At 48.0% G+C, this 20,539-nt stretch overlaps 3 protein-coding genes, 1 long non-coding RNA gene and 1 other non-coding gene across 5 annotated transcripts; all 5 read right to left on the bottom strand.

The window, feature by feature from the left end:
* Positions 1-167: 167 nt before the first annotated feature.
* On the bottom strand, positions 168-239 carry TRNAQ-CUG. The gene has a single exon. It is a non-coding gene; the product is annotated as a tRNA-Gln (tRNA).
* A 58-nt stretch (positions 240-297) lies between these two features.
* Positions 298-2,949, bottom strand: LOC120657019 (cysteine protease XCP1-like). Its single transcript, XM_039935266.1, has 4 exons — positions 1,564-2,949; positions 1,028-1,263; positions 791-931; positions 298-691 (listed from the first exon to the last, which is right to left on the bottom strand). The coding sequence occupies exons 1-4, from the start codon at positions 2,024-2,026 to the stop codon at positions 461-463; spliced, it is 1,071 nt and encodes a 356-aa protein (XP_039791200.1). The 5' UTR covers positions 2,027-2,949; the 3' UTR covers positions 298-460.
* A 290-nt stretch (positions 2,950-3,239) lies between these two features.
* LOC120657020 (ribose-phosphate pyrophosphokinase 4-like) lies at positions 3,240-5,508 on the bottom strand. The gene is made up of 6 exons (XM_039935267.1): positions 5,185-5,508; positions 4,681-5,092; positions 4,519-4,587; positions 4,244-4,372; positions 3,666-3,765; positions 3,240-3,577 (listed from the first exon to the last, which is right to left on the bottom strand). The coding sequence occupies exons 1-6, from the start codon at positions 5,319-5,321 to the stop codon at positions 3,444-3,446; spliced, it is 981 nt and encodes a 326-aa protein (XP_039791201.1). The 5' UTR covers positions 5,322-5,508; the 3' UTR covers positions 3,240-3,443.
* Positions 5,509-6,330: 822 nt separating this feature from the next.
* Positions 6,331-12,777, bottom strand: LOC120657017 (trafficking protein particle complex subunit 11-like). Its single transcript, XM_039935264.1, has 9 exons — positions 12,276-12,777; positions 11,989-12,050; positions 11,725-11,839; positions 11,486-11,609; positions 11,239-11,319; positions 10,700-11,041; positions 10,437-10,603; positions 9,531-10,357; positions 6,331-8,179 (listed from the first exon to the last, which is right to left on the bottom strand). Exons 1-9 carry the CDS (start codon positions 12,620-12,622, stop codon positions 6,717-6,719), a joined length of 3,528 nt encoding a protein of 1,175 aa, XP_039791198.1. The 5' UTR covers positions 12,623-12,777; the 3' UTR covers positions 6,331-6,716.
* A 1,003-nt stretch (positions 12,778-13,780) lies between these two features.
* On the bottom strand, positions 13,781-14,961 carry LOC120654229. Its single transcript, XR_005667031.1, has 3 exons — positions 14,606-14,961; positions 14,443-14,492; positions 13,781-14,069 (listed from the first exon to the last, which is right to left on the bottom strand). It is a non-coding gene; the product is annotated as an uncharacterized LOC120654229 (long non-coding RNA).
* Between the last annotated feature and the right edge of the window lie 5,578 nt (positions 14,962-20,539).

Here is a 20,539-nt window from a genome sequence, read left to right as displayed (position 1 = left end):
TGAACTCTGAATTCCTTCGGCCAACACAACACTAACAGCGAATTTACACATATCATTCATCAAAAATCAGGGGAAAGAAAGCACGTGTTCGGGCTAGAATGATTAGTTAGCCGCCACACTGAAAAAAAAAGGAAAGAAAATCAAATGCGGAAGTACAAAAAAAAAAGAGGTCCCACCGAGATTTGAACTCGGGTTACTGGATTCAGAGTCCAATGTCCTGACCACTAGACCATGGGACCTTTAATGCGAACTCCTACAAAATAATTTATTTATCATATATCACCCTGCCATCAATCATTTTGGATCCAAATGAGTATTCCAGCGATGTTAAAATTAAGATCTTCCGAGAGATGTGTAGGATTTTCACTACCCCGTGACACGCCACGGAGTAACGATTGATTAACATGTGGTTGAATTGAGTAACGATGCTTTCGTCCGGATTACAAGATTGGTTACAAAATTACGCCCCCCAGTGCGTCGCATTTTTGACAGGGTAGGAAGCCATCGCGTAGATTCCACAGACGCCCTCGGGTTTCCCTGTGCCTTTCTTTATCCTGACGAACCCTTGCTCTCCCCAGTTCATGCCCCACGAGTTCTTCATGACGATGTAGTCCTGGCCGTAGGATGAGCCGTATCCGACGGCCGTCAATGCGTGGTCAAGCTCGGCGCTGCAGGCCCCGTCGAACACCCCCTGTGCAGCCAACCAGTCAGACGACATACGCAAGTTACAATTTACAAATATATATCTCTGTGACACCATCGGAAAATACAGGCAAACAATTTTGCTTACCCCTTTGTAGAACTGGAAGTCCTTGCTCCCAGCAGCTATCCCAACACTGACAGGCTGATGAGCCAACGCTTTCAGCAGGCTGATCTCGCTGTTCTCCGGGACATCCTCAAATCCAGTTATCGTGACCACTCTGGCATCAGGCTAAACACGCCAGAGCAAAGAAGAAACCTTTTGTTAGAACTGCACGCGATGCAGTTTAGTACATCTGAAGGATTTGTGTCCTATGCGAGTGCGAACCTGTTTTTCTTTGCAGTAGCCCTCCTCCATGAGGTACGGGTAGTCCTCCTCAGTGTGGATGCCCTGGTTCCCCATTATGAAAGCGAATGCGAAGTCCATGATCCCCCCTCCGCAGCCATGATCAAACGTTGTGTCGCAGTCCATCAGCTCCTGCTCTGAGAGCGACACCAGCTTGCCCGTCACGATCTGGTTGATCCCTTCAACTGCTGCCACCGTCGAGAAGGCCCAGCAACTCCCTGCAAGCATTTGTATTCTTGTTACCATTCTATTACTGCACAGAATGCACTAGGGGTGCCAATGGGTAACCATTAGGTGCCCCTCCAACCCTCTCTAGTTCAAAATTTTATACTAATTTTCCAAAACCATATCTCAATTTAGAAAACTAGTACAAAATTTTGAACTAAAGAGGGTTGGAGGTGCACCTAAGGGTCACCCATTTGCACCCCTAAAATGCACCATGTTACGGTTGAATTGGTACTGCTATTATGCTGAGATAGGATTTTCTGCAATGTGCATTGTTCAGAGACTGCACTCACCGCATTTTCCTTGGTTCTTGACTGGTGTCACAGCTCCCTTGTACCTCCAGTCCACTGCCCAGGGCAGGTTAACCGCATTGGCATACCTGAATGCTGTTGCAGGACGTGGTGGTGCACCCATTTTTGGCAATCCTGGCTTCAATCCCAGATAATTGGTCTTGAACTCTTCGTGAGTGATGTCAGCAAACTGATTCAGGCCTAGCCAGTAGCTCCCATTCTTCTTGTTCGTTTCTGCAATGTGCATCAGGTTCTGCTTGAATACCCTATACCTCTTCACCTTCTCCTTGGGGCTGGCATAGATCTTGCTGTGCTTGACCGACCAGGATGTGAAGAGGTCAAGAAGTTTGCTCGGCAATGCGAGATCCTCCAGCGAGTATCCGACAACGGAGGGGTCGTGGTGCTGGTTGGCAGAACAGGCTGCAAATGCTAGGTACAGGAAGAGCAATGGGAGCTTGGATTCCATGGCAAATGGCTGCTGCTATTTGCCTATTTGTTGTCATGGCAGGTCTAGGATCCATGAACGCATTTATACTCGCCATCTATGTTTCTTGCAAGTAACCCGCTACACCTGATATGGCTCTTCTCGCTGAAGCTTTGGAAGAGCAGCCTTGCTTTACCAGGAAGCTGCTGTTGCAGGTATGCTTCTCCAATATGCATGTTAATCTGTTATGATGTTTACATCATGATTTAGGTAGCGCAATGCACTAGAATAAAGGGTACCTTATGCTTGCAGCTCTGCACACCTGTTGGGAGATAACTTGTTCGACCATGCGAAGCAGCTGCAGAGAGGTTTTTTAGAAGGATGACTAAGTATCTTTTGCTCGTGTGCTCAAGTCATCACCAAAGGGAAGTACCACATTCTATTTTTTTTTCTCTAGCCAACTACTTGCATTTTTGCTTTCAGCCTCAAGAAGCAACACAGGAAGATAATGGAATGGTGCTACACGTAAATACATGGACAATTTGAGCTGGATTGAAGGAAAAAAACTGCTTGTAATTCGTGGGTGCCAATGTCTTTTTTTTCCCCCTTTGGGGGATGCTCTGCTGAGGATGAGCCGATGAGGGACGCCAGGCAACTTGTGTTCTGTTTGGTACTCTGCCTTGAGAAACTTTCCCTTTGCCTTCTTTTTCTGACATTTGTCTGTAAGGACTGTAGGTGTGGTATCTTAATCAGGTTCGTCCGTTGGTGCTGCTTTCCTGATTATAGGTAAGACCCTTGGTGCCTGGAAGTACAAACTTTGGAGGCGACTCAGCTGTTTCGTTGCATGAAGTTTGGTGTAAATGCCTGTAGGCTTGTGACGAGATGCCAGACGAACCTTGTCTGAAGCTTACAGTTGAAACCCACAGTTTGAGGAGACTAAAATTTACCACCCGGCTAAATCACCCAGAAAAATAGAAGCATGTTCTGCAATAAAACTTGGATACCTTAAGGAAGGGCCAGGAGCATGGGTATAGCTCTGTTTATGCAGGCTACCCCCACATACCAAATTCCTCGATGCATCCCTCGAACGGTAAATTTCAGGGCAACCAGGAGATTTTGATTGCAATGACTCGCATGATCAGTTATATTGCGCCAATCTAATTGTTCACAGCAACGCCCAGTAACTGAAAGCTCCTAAGGATACAGCACTCAAGACTTATATCACACCCTTGAAAAGTTAACACTAAAAAAAACATAGATGTGAACATCCAACGCCTGATTTTATTATCACACCACAGGGCTGTTTATGGAACCTTCTGGTCTTTCTGCAGTAAACTTACTCCACATTATTTGTTTTCCAGAAACTGCAATGGACTAAAGTCCAGTAAAACAGGAGCAGCCCATTTCCTAGCACAAGTTCAATCTGATGGGCAATTCAAGCCCATCTACCAGTGCAAGCTCATATCTGAAGAGCATCCGCAATCGAGCCAGCAAGGCTCAGCACCTCAAATGGAGGTCTTTGCCCAATGGCTTTCACCGTGTGAGGGCATGAGTCCGTGATCCAGAAGTAAGCAAACTGGTCACCTGGCCCAGCTGCAAGGAACAAAAATGATAAGCAACAAGAAGTCTACTACATGGCTGAAAAACTAGAAATTGCTGATTTGCATGAACTGCCAATTACCAGAATTAGATGTCATGAAACGTTCATATGATTGCTTAGGGAACACAGCATGAGTCACATAAGCACTAACTTTTGTAGCACCATGTGAAGCCAGAACTTTCTGAAAAGCACAAAATAATTTGGGAGAAAAAAAATCAATGGCAGCTAAAAGAAGCAGACTATGAAGTTTAGAGGGAAAAAAAGGAGTGTATGCCACTAGAGTCCTACTAAAATGTCACTAAAACTCAGGATTTATCAACTGAACAAAAAGTGAGTTCAAAAGGAGTGAAAAATGGGATCTTGTGACTTGTGAGATAGTACATGTTTGACAGAATAAGACATTAATGTTTCTTTTAGCATTTTTCAGAACTGTTGGTTTACTGGCTGTAGTGCCTAAGAAATACATTTTGTTTCTTTTGCCAGAGTGACTCAAACAGCATGGCATAAAATTAAGCCCATCTGCCACATCAATTATATGACACAGTAATACAGTATCTCCTTCCAAACTGAGTAAACACTAAGACAAATAGCTATTGTAAGCATTGACATAATGACATCTACTATCATGCAGAAGCAATTGAATAACATATCCATCATACCTGGCATTCTCTAAGAGTTCCCCCAGATTGCACTAAATCGTCAACAATAACAACATGGCGCCCTTCAGGATTTCCTTCCTTTATTCGAACTATTCTCTTGTCACCTTCACGAACCTTGTTACAGACTATCTGTACAATCAAACAGACTAACATGAAATCCATGACAAGGAAACAAAAAATTGGGCAGTTTCATGACTATATATGTCCCTCTTTACAATACAAGGTATGTGAAACTCGAGTTAGACATATCCAAGCATGAAAAGGAAACCACAGACCATTGGAAAGTGTTGCAAGAGCTTGTGGAACCGCTTCCACGCCCCATCATCTGGGAAGGCGATTGTAATCTGCAAACAACATGCCAACGGTCAGGACTGCCATAGGAATCTTTTAGCACAAAAGGTAAATGTTCGAAGACAATCCTGGATGCCACAACGCACATTTTCTGCGTCCGGGAGCTGGCGGAGGCGCTGCAGCAGGAGCGGGATCCCTGTCTCGAAGCATGGCAGGACGTCGTCCCCGAAGTAGAACCTCTCCTGGAGCGCGTGGATGTCGTAGATGACGACGCTAGTCGGCCCACCGCGCGACTTGGGGACCATGGAGAGGATGCGCGCGAGGGTGAAGGCGGTGGCGACGTCCCCCTCCTCCTCGACGCGCTCGAAGGAGCCCGTGGGGAAGAAGGGCAGCACGAGCGTGAAGGAGGCGATGAAGAGCTTGGGAAGCGCGAAGATGACGGAGATCTGCTCGAAGATTACCGCCGGCGAGCTGAAGGAGGCCAGGAACGCCACGTGCTGCCCCCGGATGTCGTGCGCCTTGTTGATGAACAGGTTCGGGAACCCGTCATCGAAGCTCCTGGGGAGCGGGGGTGCCGTCACGAGAACATGAGGAACCAGTTTGCTCCACGAAACCGGTGAGGCGGGAGGGGGAATGGGAGGGCGGCTTACCGCCAGTTGATGGACTGGAGCTCGATCGCGTCGGAGCTGGCGGCGATCTTGAGCGCAAGCTCCTCGCATTCGGAGCAGTAGAAGAGGTGTATGTGCTTCTTCGTCTTCTGCTTGGCGGCGGCGGGGGCGACCTCCATCTCGTGCCGGCGGCGGGGACAGGGACAGGGGAACCCCAAAAAGAACGGCGCGAGGAGGGGGCTCTGCTCTTGTCTTTATCGAGACGCGAAGCGGGCTGGGCAACGAATAATTTTCCTCGACTTTTTCGGGGGCGTCCACCGCTCTAAACCCTAGACCCCAGCCGCACTACGAAACGGCCCGTGATGTGAACAGGCAAAATGGTGAAGAAGATGATGCCATTTATTAGGGGGTGTTTAGTTGGCGAAGAAGTTTGAATTTGGCTACTGTAGCACGTTTCGTTGTTACTTGACAATTAATGTTCAATTATGAATTAATTAATATCATTAGATTCATCTCGTATGAATTAGTTAAATTGTGTAATTAGTTATTTTTTCCAACTGCATTTAATGCTCCATGTATGTGTTTGAAAACTTGATTTGACAGCTACTGTGTAAAAAAAGAACTAAAAGCTGCCTTATTTGTAGAAGGACGCGATGACACGGGGATATTTTAAAGGGTGTGTTTAGTTTGTGAAAAAAATTGGATTTGTACTGTAGCACATTTTGTTGTTATTTGACAAAAAAATATTCAATTATGAACTAATTAAGTTTAAAAGATTCATCTCATGCTAATCAGTTAGACTATTTAATTAATTATATTTTTCAACTGTATTTAATACTCCATGCATATGTCCAAAGATTTAATGTGACGAGTATTGTTGGAAATTTTTCACCAACTAAACAGGCCCGTACGCCGAGAAGGATTCCGGCATGGAGCGCGCCGGCAACTTGGTCGAGGACGCGTTGTCTTTATCCGCCACGGCAACCATCATGAAGCACGCAGCCCGTCATGTTGATGTTCAACGCAGGAGCATGAAGTGTTAATTGGTCTGATACAATGTTGCTTTAGACAAATTAGAAACAGTGTTTTGATTTAAAGAAAAACGATATGCAAGACGGATTCAGCGGAAGAGGCACAATCTAGTTGAACAAGAGGAGGTTACAGAAACAACGGAGGCAGTCACAAGCATCAAGAACTCACAAAGAACTAAACCTTTTCTTAAGTACAAATAACTAAACCTTGTACTGAGACATGGGGCTGTTTATTCCCCACTTGACTGGTGGGATATGGTGATTTACAATAGCCCATCCTGTGTAGTATGTATTATCCTTGGGCCAAAAACAATGAAGCAATCATAAGTTACAGACATGTGGTTAATCCAAAAGGACTACAAAATCGACAACTCAAAAGAATGCCAAAACTTCTGCAAGGCCCCAATCGCTTTTTGCAGATGGGAACCTGATTCTATTCTCTTCAGCATCAAGCTAAAACTGATGGTCTTCCCAGTACCATACCTCTTCCATCCTGGAGCCAAGCTACGAGTCAGGAGCGCAGCCTGAGGTTCTCTACAAGTCTTAACTCACGCACTCGTCGGATGTTGAACAGCTAGTTTCCAAATTGAATTTAGGCTCACTGGGATATACAAAGACAGTCGCTGCTGAGATTGAAGGAGTCAATGCAGCAGAATACCTCACCGAAGTTACTGTGATCCGAGGCAGCTGCTGAGAGCCGGAACCAAGCGGTACAAGCTTATGGCTGACAATGTGCTCTGATTTCGGCAGAATGAAAGCAGCATGATTGTGAGCACCAGAAAAAACGAAATTCTGGGAATCAACAAGGGAGTACTTGATTTCTTGAAGCAAAGAAGTTGAATTGTGGATCTTAACATAGAAGGTGAAAGGGATTCCAAGGATAGCATAAGGAGGGCATTCCATGCTCACAACAAGCGGCGGCTCTTCAACGCTGACCTCAGGTAACATTTGTTTCATAATAACATGGCTCTCTTGATCACCAAGGCTTGAATCTCTTGACCAGTTCAGGCAAATTTCACCTAAATGGAAGTTTGAATTGATAGCCCGTGGATTGACTGAAAATATTCCTTTGTATTCTTCACTAGGAGCAATAACCACATGTTCGCTGGAAATTCCGCTTAACTGTTGCACTGAGCAGAGCTGCTTACCATCATCATCAGGTTCAATAGTCATTGAGTGCAAACGTAGCGGAATCTCGGTGCAATTTCTAGCATTCACAATAAACATATTAGACTCATTCATAGCAAGAGAACATCTTTGATCTTCACCACCTAAGGATCTGATTTCAGATAGCAACAAGGGTTCTCGCCTAAATGGTCTCAAAAGCTGGTGAGTGACTAAAAAGGGGATCTGCCCTTCAATTTGCAAGCTTCTATGCACGTTAAGCCGGTGCAGTGCTTCTTCCTCACTTGAGCCTAAGGAGAAACCAAGCGAAACATAGAGCATGACTGATTTTGCCCGATGCCATTTGATTTCTAGTTTGCATGACCAGGAATCACCCACACTCAATGTGGGAACAGATACAACACCAAATGAGGACTGGATCTGTCTTATGCTATCAACCTCTTCCTTTGACTCTTTGCCATCTGACACAGTTGAGACACCAAGAAGTTCGACGTGATGACTTTCAGATTCTTCTGCTTCCCTCGGACTCATCAACAGACCACCACCTCTGGCATCGACAAGGTTAATTTTCAGCTCACCAGAATGAACTGCATGCCCTTTTGACAATATGGTCACTGGTAGAATAAATATCTCTCCAACTAATGCAGGACCAGCAGAATTTAAAACAAGATCAACTTGAGCATCTGGCTCTTCAACTTGGATAAGTTTCTGCCCAGAAAATGCGAGAACATTGTCCTTTGTGGGCATGGTCTCCACTTGGTCCTCAAATTTCCATAATGGGAAGTCTTCCATGGAAGCAGGACTTTCAGCGTGGCAGCAAATCACTAGGTGTTTGTTGATTGTCGCCTTCACAGACAAACATTCTAACTTTCCACTCTGTCCTGCAGAATGTACCCATATTGTTAGCTCCAATATAGAATTTGTGGTAGGAAAACTATCACCAAAAGCATATGCAAGGAAAGCTTCAGGTCAAATATTCGAGTACAAAGGAGCAAACAAGCGAATCCCATGAAAGCCAAACAAACAAGAAAATCCTTTTTTAGAGAATGCCGCATATAACTCAAAATGGATGTACCCCATTTTTACCACAGCTAGATAAGTAGGCAACATATCGCATGGATAGTTCCTACATAACTAGCGGTTTGATTCTATTTCCTCCAAATTTCTCATTCTTATATAATAATGCCAAGCACCTATTCTCACCAGATTTCTTCCAACAGGTATACCTTAGCATTTTTATATGTATAAAAAAAAACTCGACCGGCAGGGGAAAGACCGCCCCAACAGCATTGCACCAAGAAGAAACCTCAGCCAAGCCGGCCGAGAAAACCCATGAACCCCAGGTCCACCCTATAGGGCCGCACTGTAACCTAGGCCGACCACAACTAACTGTGTTAGCGACCAATGCAACTACCCCCTGGTAGGAGGGCACAAACCAACCACAGGTGCTACAGGCCAGCACCCTTGCACTGTTTTATGGGTTGCCAGCGAGGTTTTTTTTTTTTGCTGCTACCAGGATTTGAACCCTGGTTGGTATCTTCTCAATTAGGACGCTTACCACTACACTACAGAAGTGTTGGTGTATACCTTAGCATTTCAGTATGTGCATACATCACATCGCAGGCTAAGAGTATCCTTTGTTTACACAATCATAATATACCATGGGCACGGAGCATGTTATTTTAGATTTTTAGTTGCAAGGAAAATATCTCATTTGACTATAACCTACCTTCTATCACAAAAATCCATCTAGGTCTGTCCTAAGTCAAACTTTTTTAACTTGTCTCAATCTAGTAATGTCAATCTTATGTTGTCAGTCTATATAAATTTATTGAATTAGGACAAACTTAGATGGACTTCTATTTACATTAGGAGGAAGTATCGATTTGATCTTTCTATTCAATTGACATTATATTACTTCCTTTCCTCGATTTCTGCTGATTTTTAGGATTTTTATTCTTCCATGGACAAGGGAAGTAAGATCCCAAAAGAAATAACTTTGATTAAAAATAAATCAAACAATATCTGTGGGCTTTCTGATTTTCATCGACTAATGCTAAAATGAACAAAGTATGTGGCTTCTGCTAATCCAGGTCCCCTTATGGAGATTCTAGTCTCACCTATTATATTGAGATACAGGGCCAGGGAACCAGCACGATTCAATTTACGATGCATGCTACCACAGCAAGTGGATAAACGCTTAATGAAATGAAGCATATATACTGATAGTACCTGATTTTATTTCATGGGTCAAACGCATCCATTTATTGGTGAAGAGTGTAAGAGAAGTGGTTTGAACTTGGCCATGCAAATCTGAATCTAAAGGTGGAGAATCTTCTCGTGTACTATGTATCACAAAGTTACAGGCAGATTGATTGAACTGAACCTCCAGCTGATCAACCACAACTGGGGAAGGAAGATGAGATAACAATGACACACTGACAAGCAGAGGTGAACCAGGTTTTACAGATTGATCATGAAAAGCGACAGATGCAATAAGCACCATTCTTAGTGGACTTATTTGATCAATATCAAGGTGAGTAGTTTCTTCCATTGCATTATTGAATCCATCATCGTTTCCTTCTGGTGACTGTTTTCTTTCCAAAACATTAATAACTTCCTGCTGTATATTTTCCCTCCTGGAAATGGTAGGAGAACCTGCAGGCCCACTCTTAATTTTGTTTTCTCGATTTTCCTCTCCAGTGCCAGAAAACAAAGGTGATGCGGCCATCTCTAAGGAATAACTGATAAAATCCTGCGGAGAATTAAGTTTCCTAGAGCACTCTCTCAAGTACCCTAGGTTTTCCCAAAGCAAAGTGGTCCAACCCTCTTGGCGGTACAGAACAGCAACACCATCAAAAAGTTGTTTTGAATTGCTAAAGTCCCCAGCTGCATAATATTCTATGGCCATTCCACGACTACAGGCAGAAGCCATTCTTGTAGCACCAAGGCTCTGAAATGATTCATAAGCTTTTCTGAACAATGCTATTATCTCATAAGAATCTTGGAACCTTTCCGCTTCTGACAAAGCATAGCTGATGTATTCAGCATCAGAAAGGCTGCAACCAGTTTGAGGTATAAGTATTCATATTTAAAAAAATGCTATAATTTTCTGAGAACAAGTATCAAGGAACTTACGGTAGCACACTAACTGTATCTCCTTGCTCAAACAAGCGCACATATTGGCCAACATACACAGAAGGCATTACTGACTCAGGTATTCCATTTACTTCTGCTGTAAGGTTTGCCATTGACGACGAGCACTCAATGGCATACCTCTTCTCTCTCAAGTAAGTTGCTGCTAACTGTCAGAAGCAAACGCATGAGAAACCAAATATTAGTGCAAAACAAGTAAATGGGTTGTCTCTCTGTAGTAGTACTCTGCAAGATGTAAAATGAACCTGATAGTAGTAAGCTGGCTGAAATTCCCACTCAGTCAATACGTTGTCTGCAGTACCAAATCGAGGAGACAATGTATCTGGAACAGTAGTAGATGTTGTTTCTATCAGTTCACCAAAGACAAGGAACTGCCTGCTAAACCATTCCCAATGAAGAAATGCAACTTCTGGTGTTCCGACAACCCGTTCATAGCTTCTGATATGCTTACGGAACCATGTGATTGCTTCTACCACTTTCCCAGCATGAAGTAGCAAAGTTGATATCTTAAAGTGAAATTGCTCAGCAACTGCTTTTATCTCAACTAGGCGTTGGGTTGGAGGCAACCTCATTGAAGTCCCAATCATCTAAATATGAGCACATTATCAATGGACAGTGCAAATCCAACAGAAACTGCTTAAGAAATGTGGCGGATCGACCAACAGTTTAACAATTTTTTGCGGATGAATGATAGCCCTAGTTTTTTTTATAAAAAGAATCTGAGAGAAGTGATTCAGTATGCCACTTGTTGATAAGGAATAGAGATAGGGATATATGATCATACCTCACGCAAAACGCGAACACCTTCCTCATAGAACTTTAATGCTTCTGGCCAATCCCTTCTGAACTCCGCATAAACAGCAACCTGGTGCATCAGAGTAATGGAGAAAATGGATAGATCAGAGTAATTTGGAAAAATCATTGATTAAATTACCAAGTGATTGCAAATACAAGTTCTTTGTGTTTCCATGCTTTTACACTGGACCTAGAATCATTAGCAGCACTAAATTGAAGGACAGAGTGGTTCTTACCTTGAAGCAGTAGCGGATGCTCAGCTCAACAGAAGAAAAGTTCCTCTTCTCAATGCGAGCCTTTATCCTTCGCCCTTCCTCTTTATAGAATGATGAACATAACTCCGCAAACACATTCTCCAATCTACAGATACAGAATATTACAGCAATTATCATGCACACCTCCAAGAAAATTGGCATAAACAAAAAATGGTTGCAGTTGGTCTACAAAGAGCAACACAAGAAAAAAAGTTACAAACTTGCTGAGAGATCTGTTCCATTCTGTTTCATCGTGCTCAACCAAAACAACCAAGTGCTTAGAATCAATCTCCGCACGTTTCCTCAGGGCAACAGTTACATCCTCACTCAGCTCATCTGCAACAATATAATTAGGCTGCAACTTAAACCTTCACCATAATTGGCATTCAACTAGCCAAAAATAATCACACTGTATATTAGTGATTGCACAGAGAGAAGAGACAATCCCAAATGCTCTAAGCAGGTACTCTGTAGTCCATACTTACCACTAGCTTGAGCCTGTACTAGGACCACCACTAATTTAGTGTTTTTCCCCTGAATTGCAGACCTGAACAACAAACGAAAATTACTTTTTTTATATATAATTCAAACGAACGAAAATTAATTGATGCCAATTTCGGTTATACTAGCTGCTGCTGATAAACTGAGCAATGCTTCCTAAATCCCAAACGATTCATAACTCATCCATTTGCATCTTAAGACTCGTAATTAAACATATGGTTATGCAAAAGTAAATTTGGGATCAACAATGCTAAAGATTCAGATAACATACTTGAGGTTCTCGAGATCAGAGCAGGCCTGGAGCCACTGGGCGGGGTCGCCTGAGACCTGGTCGGCACGGAACAGCGCGGCGACGGCGGCCGGGACTCGGGTGCGGTGCTTGAGGAGCCAGTCCTTCTTGAGGATTCCCGCTGGGGCCTGCGGCGGCGCGAGCGGGTCGCGGGCCTTGGCGCTGCGGGCCAGGACGGAGGCCTTGGCAAAGTCCGGCAGAGCCAGGGTATTCATGGGCGGCTGCGGGGAGCTGAGCGCTGCCGAGATCGAGGGGTGCAACTCTGGGCACCCTACGATGGACACGAGAGACAGCGGCGGCGTCCGCAGCTCCTCCGGGTAGTCCTCCATGGCCACCTCACCCGCGGCCGAGGCGAGGCTACCGGTTGAGTGGCTCAGACGTGGGTATGGGCGGCGCCGCGGCGGTTGAGATCGCCGTGGCCCCGGAGGACAGAGGGGAGAGCTCGGATCTGTGGTGGCTAGGGACGAGTCTGCGAGGACGCTGATTCCCTGAAGAGCAAGACACGTGTAATAATTAGTTCTGTAGAGGTGTTTTCTGCAAAGATTGGAAGAACCGTCGTGTGATTTCAACAAATTACTGGGCTATATAGCCAAATTAGTTGGTAAGCTGAAAAGTGTCTGCCAAAGTGAATCCGAGCTAGGAGTAATTTGATCAGAACTGCTTACCTTGATAAGTCAAATTTTCACCTCCCACAAACTCAGCCTCAGTTTATTTTGTAGGATATATTAGAAACCTTTTTGTCATACAAAGTAATATAATTATCTGTGGACAATATTCATCCCGAGACGTGAATCAAATAGCTTGAAGTTTAGCTTAAAATCGTTTTTTACTTAGTATTCTATTACCTATCAAGTGTGCGCGCCCTTGACGGCCTTCCACGACCAAGGGCTGCTGACAGAACCTGCACCGGGCTTGCGTATCCTTCAGGTGGCCGCTACCGACGAGGGCGAACTGCAGAGTCGCTACACCAAAGGTCTGGTATCCAAGACCATGGCGCCTCTCATCTCAGATCTCAGACCAAACACCACAGGATCAATCATGATGAGTGGACCAGCAATAGGCATTCAGAGGAAACACTGAAACTCTTGAGGTAGCTCATGGCCGCATAATCATTCTGTTCCTTCTATTTTTTCCGAGATGATATATCCTCTGACATTAGCTCACTAACTCATTGCTGCTGACTGCTGAGTACTGCCGACAACCTGTCTGGTTGCACGCCTGTGAAGAACCATGATCCAACTCCAAATTTCCAATAGCATAACATGCGCAAACACAGACATGCATGCATTATCCAGTTGATCCAACCATTTGTAGTATGAGTCTACGACCATCAGTAGAAAGCTTCTTTTAACTTCCTCCACAACAAAGCCGAATAGTTATTTCGATTCTGCTTCATGCTCAGCATCTGAAATACAACCAATGCTAACAAATGGCTTGTAATTTATTTGCCTGTATGGCTGTATTTACCGCAAGATGTTACATGCAAATGGGAGGAAAAAAAATCTCCAGAATAACTGATGAAATGTTTCAGTTGCATAGATGTTCAATATTACAAAAAGGGCATCCCGATGAAGAGTGATATATAACGAAACTGCAGACCTGATGAGCTAATTTACTACACCGAACTAAACTCATATGCCCATACATGGCCCCATGACTAAAGTTGAACAAACACATCCAATACAGATCTCACAGCCATCAGCAGATATCACTCTACAAGCCAAGGTGTTTGAACTGATTCCCATTGGCAGAGCTCGCCTTCTTTGAACCACAGAGCTGCAAATAGAGAGTAACTTTAGTTTGTCATCTCACATTATCAATTATAATAACTAGCAGGCGCAAACAGATTTAGGTCCAAGATTATTAGGAATGCCACATCGCTAAGTACATCGACTTTCTAACTTTCAATCTTAAGACTATTAGGAATGCCACATAGCTAAGTACATGACACCATTTGTCTTAGGACTATTTAATCCTGCTCCTGATGATTGCCAAGTTAACTATTCCTGTTCTCGGTATACTCCTCAAAGTACGAAGATAATTAGTTTACCATTCCATGTAGCTTGTCAATTGTTTAAAATGATTATTGACTCAGAAAATCACATAACAGCAACATAGAACCATCATACTCAATTATTGCTAAACTTACCGATTTCACGCTTGCCGTTATCAGGACTATCACTTCCATGAACAACATTCCTGAAACGTATACTCCATCATAACTGATTTGATATATTGGTGCATTACAACAAAAGATCAGGAGCCATGGTACATATAGCAGCATAAAGACGTGAAAGAGGGTGGGTGCCGACCTTCCTGTTTGAACTGCGAGATCGTTAATGAGGCCATGCAGGATTTGCGATGGGTGGGCGACATTGCAGGTGGGTTGTCGGTGCCGGCAATCTTGGACTACCTGGAGCTTTGGGATACCTTGGAGAATGTTCAGTTGCTTGAGAACCAGCCGGACCAACATCTTTGGACACCGGAGAGCTCGGGTACTTACTCCGCTCGATTAGCTTATGCTAGGTTCTTTGTGGGCTCTTCTGGTTTCGAGCCGTACAAGCTCCTATGGAAGTCTTGGGCGCCCCTTCGGTGCAAGATATTTCTCTGGTTGGCCATGCTCAATAGGTGCTGGACAGCGGATCGGCTAGCCCGTCGGGGTCTCCAACACCCAGACAAGTGCCTCCTTTGCGATTGAGGAATGAGAGTACTCTATCCTGCTTGTGATGAGTGAATTGTCAACCGTGCGGTGTGATCGTGCGCTTGGTCTTTGGATTGCATGTACACGGGCGTCGAGTGTCGACGGAGAGTTGCCGTGGAAGAGCTCGGGCCGGGCGGCAGCTGTGGCGTCCACTCCTGGATCAAGGGCACAAGCGGCGACGGAAGACGGGTTTCTTGATTTGCGCCACAAACCCAAGTAGGCGGGCGGCGGTAGAAGACGCAAGTCGTGGAGGCACGGGCGTCGGTCTCGGGACTGACGGAGGCGACGGGCGTTGACGGCGTCTAGGGCCTCGCTGCGGGTGAGGAGGTGACGGCGTCGGGCGGCGTCTAGGGCCGTCAGAAGGCCGAGGCGGGAACGGCGTCTAGGGCCACGGCGTGGAGGCGGGAATCTTCCCGCGCGTGGAGTTTTGGCGGTTTTCTCAAAACCGGCCACCTACCCAGGTTTCGCGGACCCTCCAAAACCGCGGACCAAAGCTTCATCCACGTGGCGGCATCGCGGAGAAGACTTCGACTCGAAGAAAGAACCTCGACCGTCGGATGAGTCCTTGTATCTTTTTCCAGTTTTGCCCCTACGGGCTTTCTAATATTTAATTGAGTCTAGAGGTAGTTTAGTCTTTTGGGGTTGAGAGTTGTTGGGGTTAAAAACCCCCTCACCCCCTGTCGTGGGCTTTTGGGGGTACCCACAGCCGGGTGGCGGAACGCACCCGCCTGTTCCCTGAGGGGAAGTACTCGGGGAAGTGCAAAGCGATTTGGCCGATCTAACTTGGGGGCGAGAGCGCAAGAACACACGAATTTAGAGTGTTTCGGGCCGCCGGAGCGTAATACCCTACATCCACTGTGTGATGTATTGCTCTTAGTATAAATGAGTCTATCCTCAGCCCAGCCATGCTTCTTCTGGCCTTGAGCCCTTCTCTAACAGGCGTCTCCCTTTTATAAAGCAAGGAGGACGTATACACAGGCGTTGGACCCCGATAGGTGGGCCCAACAAGGATGTATACTATACTGAATAGACACTGATGGTGCTACAGTGATGGAGAATCTTGTCGGATATGCTTCATCGTCATGTAGACTCTCTGACTGAGGGGGGTCTTCTCCGGTCCTATCGGCGAGGCGCCCGTTAATGTAGTGTAGGTTGCGGCGTAGACTGTCGAGGCTACCGTGCAGGTGTCATAATGGGCGAAACCGAGCCGTCATGACCAACTGGCATTGTAGACTGACATATGCGGCATGGGCAGCGCTAGCGACTGCACTGTGCGCCTTGGTAACACGCGACCAACAGTGCAACTGAGCACAAACCGCCTCGGGCTCTGTTCCGCCTACCGTATTGAATGCGGCTGGTAGGCGAGTCTTCCAAGGGAAGCCTCGCGGTCCCGCACGCGTGGCCGTACCCACTGACACGTGGCGGCTCCGGACCAGCCCCAAGCGGGGTGTCGGTTCCTCCCTGCTGAGGGGTCCGGATAGTATATATGGGGTCCGGAGCCGGCGGGGGTCCGGAACTCCCTGGGAGGTCAGGGGCCCCCAGTTGTTTTGCCTGAGGGCTACCTCCTCCGGGATATGTGGCGTCACCAGACCCTCCCCAAGCGGGGAGCGGGTCCGGGGCCGTTTGCCGGGAGAGTAGGGCTCAGGACCACAGGGGTCCGGCTGCTCGGCCGTCAGGGCGTAGTTAAGGATAACTACGAGACTCTTGCCTAGACACAGTAAGAGGGGGTACCCCTGTCCTGGGGTACCGACAGTGCCCCCCCCGGGCCCACCTCGGGAGAGGCACGAACCCATGGATGGGGCCACTATCGTGATGTGTTTCCACGTAACTTGGCTGTGTCAGTATACTCATGTCGAGAGCGGGTGCTCTGGACCCCTTTAAGGCCGTAGCGCTTGTTGCCAGGTTCAGGTACTAGAGTGTGCTTTCCGTAGAGCGGTGAAGGTGCAAGCTTAGGGTACGGAACCGAGCTAAGCGGCTGCACGGACCTTGAACTGCCCAAGGAGCAAGCACTACTTCCCCGGACCTGGCTCTAGGCGACCGTGGCGAGCGGTCTCCGCCGGAGTGGGCCACCGGAGTGGACTTGGAGCGACCGTGGCGAGCGGTCTCCGCCGGAGCCGGCCACCGGAGTGGACTTGGAGCGACCGTGGCGAGCGGTCTCCACCGGAGCGGGCCACCGGAGTGGACTTGGATTGTTGCTGACGATCCCATGAATTACACCACCGGGCCTTGCATCAAGGTGTAGGAAACCAGGCCTTATACTAGAAAGGAGCCCGGGACCTCTAGGGACAGCAGTCTCGGATACTAGAGAACCCGTAACAGGGTAGTGAAGTATGTAGGCTTAGGGTACATTACCAGGCTAAGCTACGCAGAACTTCTCTACCCCAGGATACTGGCACCACTTCTCCTGAGCAGGTCCCTAGAGGTCCGAACTGCCTTCCAGCTAGAAGGGGTGCCCCCACCTGACCACAAGCCAGCAACTCGATTTGGATCGTTAGCAACAAAAGAGAAATTCTGTTCGGGAGAAAGAAACATGCAAGCTGGACGGGCAAATGTCATTAAGTTAACGTAAAGATAGGACTGAGAAAGCAAATCCCCTTTATTGCTTGATTCGTGTTGTACATCAGAGGTCGGGATTACGAGGGCGGACCTCTACCGCTCTGGACCACTTGCTGGTGTCGCCTGTTTGCGCGATGAAGCCAGAGGTCCGGTTTACAAGGGCGGACCTTTACCGCTCTGGACCACACGTAGGCACCATATCATTACAAAGGAGAATCACACTCAATCCTATCTAGCGGTAACCTACAGCTGCACGGTCATGGCTTAGTTGGCAAAAAAAAAGCAAAACCACTGCCACATCATCACAATACCACCCAGAAGGGGTCGGGGGGCCAAAGTTGCACGGTATTAGAAGTTGGGGTGTTTGCTGTGTCCGGTTTCGTAGTTGGGGGTTAAAGTTGTACTTTGCGAAGAGTTGAGGGGTCAAAAATAGACTTTTTCCAAACAATAATCATCCGAGTAATGATTAGGAAATGCTTGTTCGGGTCCTCGGCTCCTCCTTAGCTCTCCGCGTGACCGCCTCTCTGCAGTATGCGCGACGCCACAACCGCACCCAAATCGCAGATCACCTCGCTCCCTCGCTCTCTGTAGGCTGATTTCCCCTAAGGCCCTAACACATGAAGGAAGGTAGGAAGGATAGATCCCAATTCCCAAACTAATTAGCGCTCGATTCAGTATCATATTTTAAACTTTGCAACTTATCATATTTTGTTCTAAAGAGCTTTCAGTAGGATCTTCATCTGTTCAAGAGATAGGGATTAGGGATGCAAGTTATAATTTGATGTACTTATATACAACTGTTTTCACCATATGAATTTTTTGTGATGCATCGAAATAAACTTTGTAACTCATATAAACTGTTGGATGTTTATGTTTATTTGGGGCCTCCAATTTGGGTTTTGCCCCGGGCCCCAAAAAACACAGGACCGGCCCTGCCAGCGAGCGCGGGGCATCAACGACTGAGGTCCGTGCAGAGGTGAGGTGGGGCCGGGCGAGGACGTAGCGGACGCCCGCTACTTCGTTGAATCTAGCAGATCAGCGAGCTCCCGCTATCTTAGAGTTGCCGGTGGCGTACGCCGCTGCGAAGGTTTTTCCGCTACTCTCGTCCTGGAGGACGGGGTAGCGGAACCCTCCCCGTACCCACTACGGGCAGCCTAAGTATACTTGAGATGCCGCGGCCATAGTTACAAACATATTTTCAGATACTTAACATTTGGAGTATATCTCAACTTGCTTTTGCTTAGCTGAATATTTTACTTGTTAAATTTTGAATAACAAAATTGAGAATAACAAGGTGAGGAGGAAGTTTTATTTTGAGGGTTGAAAAAGGAGTATGAGGAATAACCTGGTCAGGCCCCCGCGTTGTCCCCCGCTTGGCGCCCCCCCCCCACTTCCCTCTCCTCTCCTCCTCGCCGTAGCCAGAGGGAGCCGCCGGAAGTCCGCGCAGCTCCCTAGGAGGGCGGCAGCAGGGACTCTACGAGCCGCACACGCGGATCTGGTGGGTGACCGCGGCCGGCAGTGGAGGTGCCCTGTGGGGCGGCGGCGTCCGCGCACGGCGGTGGCGCGTGGTGTGGAGGAGGAGAAGACGGCGACTGCGCGGTGGGAGCGCTCACCGGTGCGGGCGACAACTGGTGGCTGCGGGGCCTTTGGCGCTAGATCCGGCACTGCACTTGCCGGATCCGGCGGCCAAGCGGCAATGTTACCCGAGGCGCCCGGCGACAGTGTGGGGCTGCGTACGGGAGATAACGAAGGCGCGTGCGCGCGGCCTGCCAGTGGTGCGCGGCGCTGGTAGCCAGCGGGCCCGGATCCAGTGTCGGCGGCCATGGCGGATCTGGGGCTGCGGCGGCTCAAGCTCCGGGTCCTCACCCTGGGCGGCGCGCCGGGGCCAGCGGCGGTGCGGGGTCGGCAAGTGCGGCTTCTGCCCGGCGGGCCTCGATCCGTCTGGCTGCGGCGCTTCTTGCCAGGCGGGAGCCCTGCTCTCGTGGCATGACGCGGCGGGGCGGCTGCGTGCGGGTGCGCGGCGTCAACGCAGCTATCCGGCGGTAGCCCGCGTCAGAGCACGCGGCTGGGGAGGTGCGCCAATGGCTGGACGTGCGCCGCGGGCAAGAGGCTTGCAAGGTGGGTTGCGGCCGGGCACGACGGCGTGCTGTTGGCCATGGATCTGCGTAGTGGTGTACTGCTGCGGCCGTGGGCGGCATGTACGTGCGGCAACGCCGGCGGCAGGCCCGGGGAATGCTACTATGCTCGGGATGTGGGCACGCAGCTGGGACAGGATTCTCCGAGCGAAAGCCTACCGGCGGCGATGACGACGGCGCCCTAGGGCGTCGTTCCCCTGTTGGGGGCTTCATTTTGGAGCCCATCCCGGCGTCGTTTCTCTCGGTGAAAACCCTATCAACTTGTGGGACGAGCGACGCTGGCACCATTGACGTCGCTACCTTCTTGGAGGCGTCGTTGGTGGAGACCCATCTTAGCTAGATGGTGGATGCCTTAACGTGGCTTGGCGGGGCAGCTCGATGCAAGTGGCAAACTCGAAGGGGGGTTGTTGAATTCAGCGGTGGCGCCGAAAATCATGTTGGAGGCCAGGGGTTGTCGTATGGGCGTTGGTTTTGGGCTACTTGCAGCGGAACGCAGCGGCTGGCATTGCCTGGTAATCATCAGTGCGGCGAGGGATTGCGTCGAAGGACAACGCTTGCGCCACCAACGTCATGGGACAACTTGGCTTGCAGCAGACTACGGTGGGTCGTCCAGCCTTACTTGGCGACTCCGGTGTGGTACATCGTCGGAAGACGGCGCTAGCGAAAACTTGGTTTGCTACCATGGTGGTGGTGGCTGGTATGCTAGCTTCGCAACGAGATGCTGTCGTCCGGAGGGCGTGGTTCGGCTGTCGACGGGGATCGTGGAAGCGGGGCATCATTGTTCTTCATCCTGGTGGTGACATTATAAACGAATCCGCAACTCGGAGTACTGTGGCGGAAATGGCGAGGCCCCC

The sequence above is a fragment of the Panicum virgatum genome, chromosome 1N (assembly GCF_016808335.1).
Source record: "Panicum virgatum strain AP13 chromosome 1N, P.virgatum_v5, whole genome shotgun sequence".
NCBI lineage: Eukaryota > Viridiplantae > Streptophyta > Magnoliopsida > Poales > Poaceae > Panicum > Panicum virgatum.
This window is presented reverse-complemented; position numbering and strand designations above follow the sequence as displayed.

Bases quoted from the DNA above. Each gene is read 5' to 3' on its own strand.
- LOC120657019 (XM_039935266.1), bottom strand. From the start codon at position 2,026: ATGGAATCCAAGCTCCCATTGCTCTTCCTGTACCTAGCATTTGCAGCC. The intron at 1,264-1,563 runs GTGAGTGCAGTC...AAATGCTTGCAG, and splicing joins CAAGAACCAAGGAAAATGCG to GGAGTTGCTGGGCCTTCTCG. The intron at 932-1,027 runs GTTCGCACTCGC...TGGCGTGTTTAG, and splicing joins GCTACTGCAAAGAAAAACAG to CCTGATGCCAGAGTGGTCAC.
- LOC120657020 (XM_039935267.1), bottom strand. From the start codon at position 5,321: ATGGAGGTCGCCCCCGCCGCCGCCAAGCAGAAGACGAAGAAGCACATA. The intron at 4,373-4,518 runs GTCTGTGGTTTC...TTGATTGTACAG, and splicing joins TCTTGCAACACTTTCCAATG to ATAGTCTGTAACAAGGTTCG. The intron at 3,578-3,665 runs GTAATTGGCAGT...TGTTCCTTGCAG, and splicing joins TTTCATGACATCTAATTCTG to CTGGGCCAGGTGACCAGTTT.
- LOC120657017 (XM_039935264.1), bottom strand. From the start codon at position 12,622: ATGGAGGACTACCCGGAGGAGCTGCGGACGCCGCCGCTGTCTCTCGTG. The intron at 12,051-12,275 runs GTATGTTATCTG...TTTGTTGTTCAG, and splicing joins TCTGATCTCGAGAACCTCAA to GTCTGCAATTCAGGGGAAAA. The intron at 11,610-11,724 runs GTTTGTAACTTT...CTGTATCTGTAG, and splicing joins TGGAACAGATCTCTCAGCAA to ATTGGAGAATGTGTTTGCGG.